This window comes from Equus caballus, chromosome 26, assembly GCF_041296265.1.
Source record: "Equus caballus isolate H_3958 breed thoroughbred chromosome 26, TB-T2T, whole genome shotgun sequence".
Taxonomy (NCBI): domain Eukaryota; kingdom Metazoa; phylum Chordata; class Mammalia; order Perissodactyla; family Equidae; genus Equus; species Equus caballus.
Genome location: NC_091709.1, coordinates 26,050,282 through 26,066,528, shown reverse-complemented (window position 1 = coordinate 26,066,528; position 16,247 = coordinate 26,050,282). Strand labels below are relative to the sequence as shown.

The 16,247-nt window shown below is 37.9% G+C and overlaps 1 protein-coding gene across 2 annotated transcripts in view; it reads right to left on the bottom strand.

Annotated features, from left to right (window-relative positions):
* Nucleotides 1–16,041, bottom strand: part of NCAM2 (neural cell adhesion molecule 2) — a 490,396-nt gene extending 474,355 nt beyond the window's left edge. For both annotated transcript variants that reach the window (XM_023629946.2, XM_023629947.2), the window contains exon 1: nucleotides 15,522–16,041. In XM_023629946.2, the coding sequence (XP_023485714.1) occupies nucleotides 15,522–15,576 (55 nt within the window). In that variant the 5' untranslated portion in view covers nucleotides 15,577–16,041. The remainder of the gene's footprint in view (nucleotides 1–15,521) is intronic.
* Nucleotides 16,042–16,247: the final 206 nt, after the last annotated feature.

Below are 16,247 nucleotides of genomic sequence, written 5' to 3'. Positions count from 1 at the left end.
CTAAAGTGATAATGTAGCTCTCCAAAACTAATCACTAGTTCAAAAGAAACATTCTGACATCTTAGCAGACCATTGTTTTTCATAAAGCTAAATTCTATTTGGAAGCCTTTCAAAGAAGCTTGGTTAATAAATTATCAAAACTATATAATTATACAACTTGGTCCAATATTAATTAATAGCAATATTAATGATTATAGCTAATATTAGACAGTTACTATGTGAGCAGCATTATTATTATTCCCATTTTACAGATGAGAATATTAAGGAATAGAGAAGTGAATCACTTGTTAAAGATCTAGATAAGCATTTGCTCATCAAACAAGTGGATGAGCAGGATTTAACTCCAAACATTGCAGATTTCAGACTCTGTGCTCTTAACCATCACACAGCCCCTGGCGTGGAACAATATTTTGAAGACTCAAAGTGTTTGCATGTCCACAAACCAAAATAAAAATTACTGCAAGTAAGATTATTGAAAATTTTGCTTTGAAGCTAAAAGGAATGTAAAGATATTTAGATATATAGTCGTAAGTAGAGATCTGGGCTTCATTAAGTGTGGAACAGAGTTGGAAATAAAACGCAGATGTTGAGTTATTTCCTGAAGACACCATTCGGGCCACAGGATCAGAATTTATTCACAGGAAACCACTACCAAATTGTGCCTGGGAAAGAGTTTTACTCCAGCACTAAACGGCCATTGGTCTCAGTGTGAGGAGCTGCCATGTGCTGGCGTGAATCCATTTAGTACCCAACCGTTCAGCCAGAAGGCTTCAATGACCAGCCACGTGATGTGAATTCTGAACACTTAAGAAACAATTTTGACTGGTGTCACCCAGCCCTAAGGAGTACAAGAAAATCAAAGAAATCTTTTACAATAGGACAATTCAATGCCATTTATAGACAAAGGAAAGTTCCTCTCAAAATACTGTCTATTTCCATAAAACCATAAACCAGTCAATGATTAAGTTAATAGAAACTGTCTAATTGGAACACTATTACTTTGCTGCAAATAAGCGAACTCAGTTGTCTTGAATACCTGCAAATATGGAAATGATTTGTATGAAAAAACATTATCAACGTATCTCACAAAAGCTCTTTACACAAATAAATTTGTTTCCTGTCATCAGAAATAGATGCAGATAATCTATGTAGTAACCCTCAAAAGGGACATGACAATCAACCACTGAGATGCAAGAGAATTTGTATCTACAATTTTATGATCCAATCCTTATTGTGATATTACAAATACGTTAAACAATTTGTTCAGCAGCTTTGACTCAAGAAATGATATAACTCAGTTGTGCAGTGCAATGTAAAAGAGAGTATAACACTGTTAGAAACCTAGCAGCCTTCATCTCTTCAATTACAAATTGGGGAAAATGAAAATGAAGAATTCAAGCCCGTGCATGCATTTCAATCACGGCCTCTGTGCTGGAACCGAAGCATTCAAGCTCCAAATGTCGATTTTATCTATATTCAGGGAATATGTTTTAATGGAAACATCATAAATTATGAATGCTTATGTGCTGAGAGTTTGTTTAAGAAAATAAAGGGAGATAGCTGCTTAGCTGTTCATTTTGTATAACAGAGAGACAACAGACACTGTTTTGTAGTCCTGAGAAATTAAACACTGGCTAATTAGTCTTCAGTTATACAAAGTGTGAATAAGTCCAATGTTTCATCACGGAGTACATTTTCTTCTTAGAGGCAAAAAGCAGCAAAGAACAAATCATTTAAAATATTCATGAATTTCAGCACTAATAAAAGGAATGAAACAAACATAGCAAACATTTTGACAGCGCAGAATGATGGGATGGTTTTCCAAAGTTTTTATACGCAGGTATGTATGTGTGTGTATACACACCCAGACACACAGTCCCACATACACAAATATATATATATATATATAATTTTACATATTTAGCCATTCAGAAAAAACAGTGTTGGCCAGAGTACCTGGCATAGACAAAAAAAATCCCCAAAATGGTTATCTAAGAAACAATAATTACAGAGCAGGCACATAGTTTTATACCCTATGCACCTGAGTCTCTATCACCTTCTAATTCACTGTATAGTCTCAGGAAGAAAGCATCTAGAAGCCAGGACCTGGCGTAGTTCACATCTTGGTCTAGGCATGCATTAGATTAGAATCTTGATTAGTGAGTCTACTCATTTCAATATTTATCCTGTGTCGGCAGTCAATTTCAAACCAATATTTCTCATTTTCAGTTTCAACTTCTTCCTCTAAGGAAGACCCTGGTCCCCATGTCTGTTTTTCATTTAACTCTTCCAGAATACTTTTCCTTGGCTTCCTTAAACTTGAGAAAATTATTCTCCTGTCTAGTTTGGGAAAAAAAATAAAAACAATTAAATATACTTCCTTTAAAAAAATAGCTTCTTTTAGAATTATATTAACCTGAAAAATCAAACTGCGCCACCTTGCAACCACCCTGAACCCAATATCTCTAAATCCTGTTACTTCTCCATGCTTATTAGTCTTTTAGGGCACTAAAAGATCTATTCGTTTATTAATTGGTAGTCAGTCACCTAGAGTTCAGCCATTCAAAAGAAATGGCCAGAAAGAGAGAGTAGAAATCTGAAACGAGAGCTACTCATAACCCTTTCATCCTCCCTTTAGCAATTTCTTGCTATTGCAAAGGAACCGTGTTTTAGTCAGTGGAATAAGTAAAATCTTACAACCAAATATGAACTGAACTTGAATTTCAAGTCCTTTACTTATTAGATACTACTTAACTGCTACGAACTCAGTTCCCTCATCTATAAAATAACAGTTCAGAACCCGTATGAATGTTGTGAATATAAAAATAAGGTAGCCCTTGGGGCTGGCCCCGTGGCCGAGTGGTTAAGTTCGCGCGCTCCGCTGCAGGCGGCCCAGTGTTTCGTTAGTTCGAATCCTGGGCGCGGACATGGCACTGCTCCTCAGACCACGCTGAGGCAGCGTCCCACATGCCACAACTAGAAGAACCCACAACGAAGAATACACAACTATGTACTGGGGGGGCTTTGGGGAGAAAAAGGAAAAAATAAAATCTTAAAAAAAAAAAAAAAATAAGGTAGCCCATATGATTATACTCCACAGGGTGACTGACAGATTTTCCTCTGATGAACATTCTCTCCTTGACCAAACTCTAGCCAGGCTCCACTGAGCCCTCTTCTCAAATAGGCCTCAACTTTGCCCTAGAAGGATTTGAACAAAGCACTAACATAATTTTTAACAGCTCGAGACCACATTCCTAAAATGACCCCCTTAAAGTGCCTGCCTGAGGATACTCAAGGCTGTCAAAAGAATTAACTGTTCCAGCTACAGCTGAAGATAAGGCCTCTGTGTCTCAGCCTCAGTGGGAGGGGAGGAGCCTAACTTTGATCAGAACCAATTGACAAACTCAGATGGGTTTCACATGGACCAACCCCGTCCTTCCTGAGTTTTGTAATGTTTCACTTGCCTGGCTCTATTGAGCCTTGTCTCGCCCCTCCTTATTCCCCATTCGCCCTTTAAAATGCCCAGTCACCTCGGTACAAATCGACGTTGAGTTCAGTTCATAGCTGGCTCTTTACCCTATCAAATATAATAATACACTACATCCCAAAATAGTATATTACTGATTTAAATCCGCCCTTACCCCTTTAACTAGTGTTTAGATTTTTTTAGCTTTAACACTTCCTTCATTCCATTAATTCATGAAATACTTAGAAATAGATACTTCTTGTTGAGGAAACAAGTTGCTTGTAATCGTTCTTTGCTTTGTGGGGTATCTCCTCTCCTCGTAGGCATAGAAATATCAGACTGTATCCTCACTCTTCAAAGTCTGACCCCACCACGTACCTCTCCATTCCCTTTTAGCTGATGAATTATCCTCCTTGAAGTAAAACAGTGATTGATCTTTACTATTAGTATTTACGTTCCTTTCTCAGTCTCACCTCCATGCATGCATTTCTTCTCAGTGGTTAGAATGTATTCTGGAGTCACAATTAGTAAAAGACACTTTACACCTCTTATGACAAACTCTCTTCTCCCATCACACATCCACATCCTCACACATCACCTGAGATATGGAGACTTCTAAATGAGGCCTGGGAGTGAGAAGCAGCCAAACAGAAATAGACAAGTGAAAGTTAACTAAGAAATAAGTTTCCTTCTCCATTGTAATGAACAAGTTTAATCCTTTGATTTTCCTAGGAAGATGGAGATACATTCTGCTGAAAGAAGTCACTTTTCACCAAATAATCTCTATATTAATGCACAGTGTAGGAAGGAGAGTATCTTTAATAAGAGGTTTCATTACAATAGAAATGAAACAGGGACTTCACAGAGAAAATACATTAGCAACTTAGAGTATTTCATAATTGCTCAGAATTCTGTACTGAGAAGTGTTATCTTAATATCATGAGAATACTAAAGTTGAATATTTCATATCCATTTTAGATACGGCTGGGAAAGTTTTCAGTAAAGCACAGAGGACAGCATAATATCATTTAATAACCTATGCTGAGTTTTGTTTCTAAATTGCAGACCACATGCAGTCCCCACAGAGGTAAAATGCATTAGCCTGGGGCTTATGAGGGGGCTTTGAAATAAAATGACTTTTGTAGATAACCAATTAAAGCGATTATAAATTATGTGAAATTTGAGGGGAGAAATGAAAGTAGAAATGGATGAATCAGAAGCAGTATTAATATCTTTAATTGCAAACTGTGTTTCAAGTTAAAAGTGGCATACATAATAATGGTAACATTAGTGGATAAATGGCAGGCAGACAAATAAATAGGTGATAAAGACATTCTGGAGTATCTGAAAATGTACTCTGTCCAATTAAATGCTTTTATCTCTGAAGTTGGAGCTAGAAAACATCAAAAAGTCATGACAAGGGGCTAGCCCAGTGGTCACAGTGGTTAAGTTCAGCACGCTCTGCTTCTGTGGCCTGGTGTTCGCAGGTTCGGATCCTGGGTGTGGACCTACTCCACTCATCAAGACATGCTGTGGCAGTGCCCCACATGCAACACAGAGGAAGATGGGCACAGACGTTAGCTCAGGGCACCTCTTCCTCAAGCAAAAAGAGTAAGATTGGCAAGAAGTGATAGCTCAGGGCCAATCTTCCTCACTACCGCCCAAAAAATAATTGACAAAACAAGACTACCAGACCAGAGGGAATTTTTTGAGGTTAAATTGAATTTCATTTTAAAAAAAGAGACAAATCCATGTGTCTATGAAGAAATAAGGTAAAATAACTCTTCTCTTGTCTTTCTGTACATACAGTTCAGAACTGGCTTCCAATAATCATTGATTGAATAATCAACTTTTAGTTAACCTCAGGAGATTATCTTGATTTTGAGGACCTTAAATACTTACTCTGTTGATATCAGACATTTACTATTGAAAATATCTAATCTGTTTAACTATATTATTATCAACTTATTATATCTCCCTCATGTATTTCTATATGTTAAAGCCTTTGAAACCCCAACTACATAACCATCTCCTTTGCCTCAGATAAGCCTTCAAAAGTATAACCATATAGCAAGATTTAAAAGTTTGCTTCATTCCCAGTCTAATTCATTTTTAATACAAGAGATAAGGCAGATCATCTTTGCTATTCCTCTTGAATTAAATAATCATTGTGATTTGATTATTTTATAGATATTCATATATTTATTGAAGGCCTATCCCAGGCACAGCAGTGATATAAACAAAATGTTTGGAATAAATACCCAGGCCAACATATAGTATATTCCCAACAAATCAAATCATTATCCAAAGTCAAGAGTAAATATATTTTTAAATAGTCAGCCATTTTGTCTTACTTCTGCTGGGTAATATTTAAATATTCATTCAGCACATACTTGCTGAGCAATACTATGTTCCAGGACCACACAAATGAATTTACAGTCAGCTCTCTAATCAAGTACATTGTATTTAATGGGAAGCCAGCATGGAAAGGCATTCTTACTCTCATGGAATAGTTCACATGGAAGGACAGAGTAGAGTACAGTAAAGTTTGACATGAAGAATTCAGTTGTTATCACCTTGTTTGGATCTTCAGTGCCCTGCCCATTGATTAGTATGCAGTAGGCAATTAATAGATCTTTGTTGAAAGAAAGAAGGATGTCTTCAGTGATGAGATGCTTGAGCTGAGTCTTGAAGAAAAATAATAGGAATTATCCAGGCAAAGAAAAGCAGGAAAAGTGTAAAAGATGTGGGCTTTGTACATGCAGGGTCCAAGTCTGGGAATTCCAGGAATGGTGCAAGAGCGTTTGGTATGAAGAGTAGAAAACAATGAGGCTGAGAGAACAGGATTGTGAAAAGGAGTAAAAAGCAAAAGTCTTAACAATTCTAAGTCAGAAACTCCCACAGAATTCAAAGGAAAGGTAGACCTCTAGTTACAATTAGCATGTGTCCCATAAACAGAGTCTAAATGTAACTTTGAAGAGTACAATGACAGAAACATGTACTGTACTAAGAAGCTATTTGAGAATTGCTTCAAAGATATGAGCAAAGTATATTTAAGTAAAAACAGAGGAATTATAATAGGAAAATGTGTTGTATCTAGAGTAAAATATTTATATCAAGTCCTGGTCCTACCATTTTTTAAATCTTCTTGGGCAAGTAGTTATACCTCTTTGAGGTTCATTTTCCTCTTTTCTAAATTAATAATAGTATCTAACTTTCAGGTTAATTGTGCACCTTTAAATAGTTAAATGTTTTTGTCAACTACTGTGTCTCAGTGTATGGTATACACATTTTAAAACATTAAATTTTACAATATAGCTCCAGCCCTTTGATAATGCAAAAGTTTAACCTGGTTTGAAGTATAGAACAGGTAGGGTGAAGCCAGTTATTCTGTGATAAAGAGCACAAAAAAGAAGTGAACAGAATTAAAACTGTTTAATTCTAGTTGGTATTAGAAAGTTATAAGTGTTTTATCTAAATAAATAAATTAAAATATCAAAAACAGGTAAATATTATTGATCAGCACTTTGACAAAGTATATGGCATATACTTGATGTTATATTTTAATCTTCACATAATCTGTGTTTAGCATTTCTCTAATAGATGGCACAAAGTTACTGCTATAATATAAAACTGTTCTGCTTAGCAATATATTCAATATTTGTGATTGGTAGAGAACAATAATCAGCGAGAAATTAAGTGGGACAATAAATATAAAAATAATCAGAAAGCCTATTATTACAGTTACTAAGAAACATTCGGAATTGGACAAATTACAATAATAGAAAAACTGTCCACAAGCCCTCTCATCACGACTTAGAACAAAGTACAAGAGTGCTGATTTCTTAAATCAGGACCCACTCTAATATACTATAGGTTACAGCCACATTACATTGGTTTATTTTACAAGTGGTGACATCCCTTTCTGCTCTAACACCATATTTGCATCCCTGAAAACACTGGAGCCTGCAAAATTGTGCAGTAAAAAAAATATCATGGCTTATGAGAAAAGACTGGATTAGAGGTCAGAGCATTCAAAACCTACGGAAATGCATAACCAAGAATTAACAAAAACCATACAATCTTAATTCAACTACTGGCATAGTTAAATCTCTACTGGTATTTGTAGCTAGCTTTTGCATCTTCTTTCAAGATGCAAGGCCTGAAGGACATTCACTTTAAAATGAAAACTATGATCCAGAGTATAGCCCTTAAAAAATAAAAACAACATACAAGTAAACAAAGCATTTTAACACAGGCGAAAACGACATCCCAGTTTCTTCAGCTGCACTCTCAACACTGCCAGATACATAAAAAGTGGAAATCAAAATGGTTCTTAAAACCACTAAACAAACTAATACTTGCACTAAAGAAGGGCACTTGAGTTGATTTTTCATATTTTTGTTAACATCTTTAGATTGCTAAGGCTTTCTCTTTAATTGTGAGGAAGCTTACTCTTGATCATATAAAAATTAATGAGCTGAAGAAATCACATATGGATCAACACAATTCCTGCATCAAGCCCCTATTTACCAATCGTGTACATGGTAATATGCATCAAAGAAACACAGAGAGGCAGAAAAGATTGAATTATATTTTAAATGTATTTGATGCTCTTTGGCTATAAATCTGAGCATCAGTAACAGAACACACTTAATAGCTCTAGGCACATCAGACACTCTTCATCTCAAAACATCATCTATCGAATGTGAGTCTATCAGGATTAAATGAGATAATGAGTGAAAATGCCCAGCACAGCTTCCTGGCATAGAGTAGGCGCTCAATAACATTAGTTTCCTTGGATACTAATAGAAAAATTTTCAATTCTATATATTCAATATCAAATATCTTTCTTGTTTTGTTTTTAGGTGAGTTTTTGTGGTTTCTTTTTTTTTCTTATTTTCTCATCTTTTGTTTTGTTTGGATTTTAGTTTCTCCAGAAGAAAAAAAACTATGCTAAGCAGAGAAAATGAAGGATATATAATACAATCAAATTTCACCTACATGCTTCTGAAATTTGACCCAAAATTCCAGGCATTAAAGCACAGCAATGAAAGTGATGATAGTAAAACAGTGATGATAAAACAAGATAAAGACAGAACTTAAATAAAAGTGCAGAAAGGTTCTAAAGGAATGACAAAGAACAAGTCTGCCTTTCCAAACTTATTGATGACATTTCTATCTCTGTGGTCCATGGATACCTCAAACTTAACGTATCATTTTAGGAAATTAAAACAAGCAAAATTGTTTTTAGGCAAAAAATATTTGCCTAAAATAAGTGGTTCTCTTTCTTTATTTCCCCATTCTTATTAAGATGTAACCATTCTCTCTGTGAAATAGGCTGAAATGTTTGGGCACCACCTTCCTCCCAATTTTCCAAATCAAATGTGTTATTAAGATCCATTAATTCTTCCACAGAAACACATCATGCCCATTCATTGTTTTTCATTTTCCACTGGTCCACCCCACACACAGCCAGTAGACTTAAAACAAAACAAAACTTTAATCATGTTATTTTCCTGCCCAAACAACTGGTTCCCAAAATTCTCCACAAAAGAGTCAAACTCAGCTTGGCCCCAAAGCCTTTCCACCTTGCAGTCCCACCAATGTTTCCATGACTGAGTCAACAACTCATCTTCCCAAACACTTAATTAAATTGGATTATTTCTGTATTCTGAACACTTGCCTACGTTCCCACAATTGTTCACCTGTTTCTATCTTCTTGTGCTATTTTCTCCATTTACTGTCACCCTATCAAAGTCTTCTCTGCTTCAGTGAGTGGCAAGGTGGTGTCCTGGTTAAAAGGCAAGTCTTTGCACATGTCCTGAGTTCAAATTTTGTTTCCTAGCTGTGCAACCTTAAGCAGTTATCTACATTGTCTATGCCTCGTAGCCCTCAAGTGTAAAAAGGGGAATGCTCATATCAGAATAATTAGAGAGTTGTTGTACATATTAAGCTGGTTAAGACATGTAAAATGCTTACACTAGAGCCTGGCAGTTAGTAAACATTCCACAAATTTTAGCCTTTTCTAGGTGCTGAATTCCTAAGAATTTATTTAAACATTTAATTTGTAATTAATGATATGATATCTGTTATCATTTTGTAACATTTTGTTGAACAGTTCATTGATCTCTCATATGCTCATTTGGGTTTTTAAATTCATATTTTTTTGTCTTCTCAACTGTGAACGTTGAATTCCGTGCACTGCCTCTTCTCCACACACGCAAATTTTCAAACAAATACATTAAAAAAATAGGCATTGAATTGAAGTGAGAAAATCTAATCCTAATCCCAGATAACTACTAACTATAGTCAATATATGCAAATTAGATAATTCCTCTGCACCTCAATTCTTTCATCCATAAAATAAAGCTAATAGTCCCTTGGATTCTTTACGATCATTAGTTATAAGGTGGTTGAAAGCACTTCAGCTGGTCCATTCTGTTATAAGATGCTGGCATTATACTCATTGTAAAGCCTGAACAGTAACTGTTAACTGATTAACTGACAAAATGGCACATAATTTAAATATCACGATTACTTTGAGCTGAAGAAATAGTAGATTAATTTTTTAAATCTGTGTAAAGGTTTGGTATTCAGAGAACTGAATTGTGAGTTTAGAGATCAGAGCTCTGCTTATTAACCCTTTTACTTTTCCATTTGACCTTTAGGAAGTCACTTATCCTAATTGTGTGGCCTTCCTAAGTAAGCCTCTTGGTGACTAATACCAGCCTGGTATTGGCCCATAGAAGGGATTCATGGTACAAAAAGAAACCCACTCCTCAAGACCCTTTACTGCCATCTGCTGGAAACCTGTGAAAATAATATGGATTTTATCACCATGACTATGAGTGGCGCCCCCTGGAGTTGTTCATCACACAACCTATACAACCATTCCTAGGAATGCTGCCTAACAAGGTGTCTGAAACATTGCAGTCATTTAACAAATGGTGAATGAGTAAATGATGAATGAGCCACTCTCATCAATGAATTAGAATATTTCTGCCCCTCAAAATTTTTTCTAATCACAAAGCAGCATGTGATGACTTAAAAAAATTGAATAAGTGAGATGTTTTTAAACCACTGGCATATTTATCTATATGCATATTATACCAAAAAATATAAACAACGTTTGGCATAGCAGGGTTGACATTTTACAAGATACCTATTTACAAGATACATATATATTACCACAATTGCTCCTCACGGCAATACAGCGAGGCCAACTAGCCAGATATTTTTACATCGGATTTTCAGACAAGCAAATAATGGTTCTGAGAGTTTAAGTTGCTTCCTCAAAGTCAAGAGACTCCGTGTTCTGGGTGTTCTGATTTCAAATCTACCGTTCTTTCCTCTTCCTCACTAATAACGAAATGGAGTCATGAAAATTTCGATCATTTGGCCTGAAATTCTTCAAACTCTCATTTGTTAATATATATGCTTATAAATTTTCTCAAAATTCCCCATCATCCCTCTTAACTATTTAAATTCAGGCAAGTCTGTTTCATTACATCATAGCTTTCCAGAATGTTTTGTAATGTTTGATAAATTGTTTGTGGCACAAGTGAATCTGTGAAACTGGAAAGTATGTTGACAGCTATTTGGGATCATGACTATTATTATATTTGTAAATAGCTAAAAGTTATTAAAATATTTAAAAGAGTGCCATATAGAAGCACTTTTATCTGCTGGACAATAAAGATAACTTGGCTCTATGAAGCTCAGGAATATTACATTTAATAAAAGCATAAAAGCACTGGTTGCATCTTAAAGTGCTCTCATACCATATAATTTGGAAAATTAAAACTAATTTATAATCTTTTAAATAGGCCTATCTTCAATATAATTGGGATAGTAAAAAGGGCACAAGGAATTTAGAATCTAGGTCAACAAAACTTGAAAAACAATGATATTCCCGTTATATGAATATTAAAATTATTAAATTAATTTTGCATACACCAAGACCCGGGGAATTCATTTCATTGTGGACCAAAAAAACAAAAGCAATTCAGACTTGCTCTACCACTTATCAAGTACTTTCTTCATGCTCTCAAAAGTTCACTGCAATGAGAGAGAACTCTGAAAACAGTTAAATTAAAATCATTTCCCAAATGTCAAAAACCAGAGGAAGCAGCAGGACTCGTTCCAGGGCCTTCAGACTGACAACCCTGTTTCTATTCGCACTGCTCCCTCACAGGCAAACAGACAAAAACAAATTACACTGGTCAGCTTGGTAACGAGCCTCAATCTCTGTGGCTCATTTCTCAGTACCATTACAAACTATTTCTCTGTTTGAAAGAAAGCCATTTTATTTACTAAATTATATGAAGTTTGACTTTCTTCTTGGACTAAATGAGATCCTTTTGTTCCATTAATTGCTTCTCTAATAGGACATTACCCCTGAGAGACCATTAGCCCGCTGTGTCATTGAAAAGACTCATCTGACACCCAGGATTCACCAACTTCCCTTCTTGCTGCTTGAGCTCCAATTCAGCATTAGAAACTAAAGTGACAAAATGCTCTGCTTAACTCCTTTGACGTAAAGCAGGAAAGGAAATCCTCTGGGTTATTCACTGACAATAAGGACATTAATTTACATAGCCTATCTTCTCTAAGTGCAAATGAAAATGCAGTTGATTCAACAGAAACTTTGCACATAGAGGCTGACATCAAAGAATTAGAGCAGGGTAGATAGAAAAAGGACATGAGAGAGGCTGTGACTGTCACAGCCTACACAGAAGATAGGTTTGCGGAAACCTTCCCATTGACTGGAACCTAGTAGACACCCACACACCTGTGCTTTGTCTTTAGAAGGTACACTTCTCTAATGAACAATAACAACGACTTACTAGCACTTCATCAGAAAGGGTAAACGTAAGTAGGTGCCCATAAGCGTAGCTAATTAACTGGGCCATTCACTCCCCGTGCTTTGGGCTTAGGTAAGTGTTCTAACTATGCATGGTTGAACTGGATTGCAAGAGAGATGAGTAACTCTGTGCTCACCTTACATTTTCATACATTGCTCCCATTTCATTTATGTGAACATCCAGTAATAGATGTTTATTACTCATACTTGGATAATTTTTAAAATAAGAAGAAAATGTAAAATTTTAAAAGCTTCAGAAAAGCAATCCATACGTACTACAGTTTGGGAATCTGAATTTGCATAGATCCAAACAGCAAATGCACTGTGAATCCCAGACTCAAGTTATCCTTTGAGATTTATGGTAACAGAGGCTGTGACCAAGTTGTGAATACAAAGGAAAAATAATTGCTAAAGTTAGAGTTACCGAATCTGCTTTCCACTGACAATTCAATTCAAACTTGACAATTAAATCCCAACCTTACTTCACCAGATATTAAACTTGCAGTGGAAATGAGAGGCTTTTAAAGAAGCATTTCTGCTACAAGAATAAAGGCTCTCACCCCCGTAGAACAATAACGTTGTGTTGAAAGTGAGAAGTAGAAGTATTAGGACTTGTTAGCTAATTATGATATTGGCATCCGCTTAAATTAGTCGGTTTTCCACTTCTGTCATTTTCTCCTATGCAACTGCTGCAGTTCAAAACGTTTTGACTACTTAAAAGGGAATACATCATCGTTGCCTTTCCCCAGTCTCACTGCACACCACTTTCCAAAGCAATAGCTTCAATCATGCTTCATAAAATCCCCTGCAAGTATATTGTTGGAAACATAAATCAGCAAGCTGGGATTTTAGTGTTTCTAAGGCAAGCCTGGGATCACTGACTGGCGGCTTTTCCATGGCCCCATTTACAAAAGAATAAACAAAATTATGAGTTACACTAGATTCATGTTTTTAAAACTGCTCCCAGTGGTGTTTCTGATAGTTGCTGCTGCATCCTTAATTGGAGAACAAAACACTAGCATAGAGGAACTGGACTCCAGGATCAGGATGGCTGTTTCTAAGCATCCCTGACTTCATTAGGACACACGACACAGAAGTACTACATGTTCTGTTTCACAAAAGCTAGGTCTCTGTGATACGCATCTATGCCACTATGAGTGCCATGCATTTTTAAATTGTACCAGATAGAGACGTCTTTAGAATGATGCTCTCCTCCTTCCCTGTTTTATTACAGTGAATATGGGCTCCCCTTCAGGCATGCATGCTTCAGTCTTAGAGACCCTCTTTATAATCACCCTGCATTCTGAATTATAAATTAGGTGAATCACAATTTCAGATATATGTTACACAGATAGACCCAAATTATACGCGTCTGTGTTTGCTATACACATTCACAGATTTCCCTTGTATCCCCAAATTCCAACACACTTCATGTCTACAATGGGAAATTCACAAATTCCACAACTGAGACATTTTTTATTCTCCAAATCAGTCACAATGTAACCATAAGTCTGCATAAACTTGCTTCCTATTAAGGCCACATCTTGCTCCACACTATCTACACTTGGTTAATTGCAGGGTTATTTTAATGGTAATTTTCAGGGACTGTTTCTCAGTCTTCAGAAATACCTGTCTACATTATAAATGAACAGTTAAACATAATCAGCAGCTCTCCCAAAATTAAAGCAGCATATCTACAGGGCATAAAGTATTAGGTTGATCTTTGCAAAAATAGTGATTAAATTAACTGATTGGGTTAATATTAGCTCCAGATGGACCTGTCTGCAATTTTGCTACGACTGAAATTTTGCATACTTGATGTTATCAAGGGAAAACGAGCAGCAGCTTAGCAAGACACTTTACAAACTATAGCAACATCCAGTGTTTGCATTCTGATTTCTGAACATAAAATCTGCATCCAATCATGTGTCACCAGCCACTAACACTATAGCTTTAGGGAAGAGAAGGGCAGAGAAAGGAAGGCTTCATATCCAAAATGTCAAGCCCTGCTGAAGAATGATAGAAGGACCCAGTGAGTGTAGAAGAGCAGAAACCACCATTCCCGGGCTTCCAATGGAGTTCTACCACCCCCTGCTGGACCAAATGAGCAACGCAGAAGAGGCTAAAAAATGCTTAGAATTTAATATAGCAGCGATATTTTAACTTGTCTTGCGATTTATTTTTTCTCAAAAAACAATTTCATGCTACACTAATAAGATACCACTCTCTGAAATTATCACACAGCAGAAAATTACCGCTATTTTCTTTTTCTTTAAAGACTTCCACCAATGCATGTTTTAGAATTTTGTGGCCCCAATTAAATGTCCAAACTTGTCTGGACAGTTGAAAATGCCTCCATTTATTATATTTTATATGAATTTGAACTATCTAAATAAAGCAAATTCACACCCATCTCTATACAGACAGACAGACGTAGCTTCCACAAATTCTCTCTCAGGTTAGTCTAGTAAGCTATTCATTTTTTGTTTTTTCTTAAGAGATAACAGCTCCCACCAGTTCTCCACAAGCTAAAAAATCCTTTACAGGTGTAATTACAGTCTGATGTTATAAAAATCCTCAACCTTGATGTACTAAAGGGGGGGTGAGAATGAATGACTGCAACATCCCTAGTTTTACCCATTTGCTTTCTTACACACAACATTCATGGCCCCTCTCTTAGTTTCCAACAGAAATAAGCCATCATCGTTCACTTCAGAGTCAGGAATTGGGGTCTTGGGAAAGAGGGGAATAAAAGAGAGTCTCTAAGAATTGAATTTCTTGCACACGACAGAGATATTTCGCAAAGGAGTTTCATGCTGATAGTTTATGCCGGGTCTGTGAAACCTCACCGTTCCCTTTGCTTCCGCAACCTCACATATTTAACTGTTCATACACACCAACATACTCATCCAATTTTTGATAATGAAAATCAGACGGAGCCAAGATCCCAGAAAAAGAAGCAGTCGCCGAGCTCCCCTGCTCACCGAAGCCCATCTCCAATTCTGTATTTCCTCTTAATTAAGGGTGTCCACAGCACAGACCCATTTTTTAGCGGCAGCTAAAAGCAAGGGTGAAAATAACAACAGCAATAACTATAACTTTAGTTCTTTCCTTTCATTCTTCTTGTGCCTCCCTTGGTGGGGTGGAAGGGGGAGGGAAAGTAAATGCAATAAAGCACCACACTCCTACCTTGCCCGCTACTGACAAGCAACCCGAGCAGGTAGAAGGAGAGGAGGAGGCTCATGTTCAGGACGTGACCCTGGTGGACAGTTCCAAAGTTATTAAGTCCAGCCCTGGAGAGAGAACCTTCTGCTGCCACGGCCGCCTCTGAGAGAGCCGCCGCCGCTCCCGGGTGCCCAGCCGCCCGCAGCCCGCGCGCTCCTCCTCGCAAAGTGACTGCCAGCGCCGCTCCTTGCCGCACTATATCCAGGCGGCGGCGGCGGCGGCGGCACCAGCGGCCGCCGCGGCGGCAGCAGAGCCGGCGGGGAGGGCGGCGGGGGCGGGGGCGCGGGGAGGGGAGGCGCGGCCGAGGCGTATCCCTCCGCGCCGCACGGCGACCGCTGCCCGCGAAGCGAGCGGCCCGGGATCCGTCCGCAGTCGAGCTGGGCGCAGCGGGTTCGCTTCCCGGCACCTCTAGTTAGAGGGGTTGCCGCGATCGGGCTGGCCCGAGCACATCGGCGAGTGGCGACCGCGCGCATAGCCCGATAGCCATCCGCACGTTGACCGGCGCGCCAGTGCCGAGGCGGGAGGCAGCCTAGAGCTCCTGAACCGCCGCCAGCCACTTCGTGCCGGCGGGCTGCTCGAGCGGATGTTGATGCTGCAGGCGGCCGCCTGGCCCCGCACTCCCAGCGCGCCCGGGTTTAGCGGGAGCGGGTGATCTGGGGGCGGGCGGTGTATTCTGCTGCTCTCATTTCT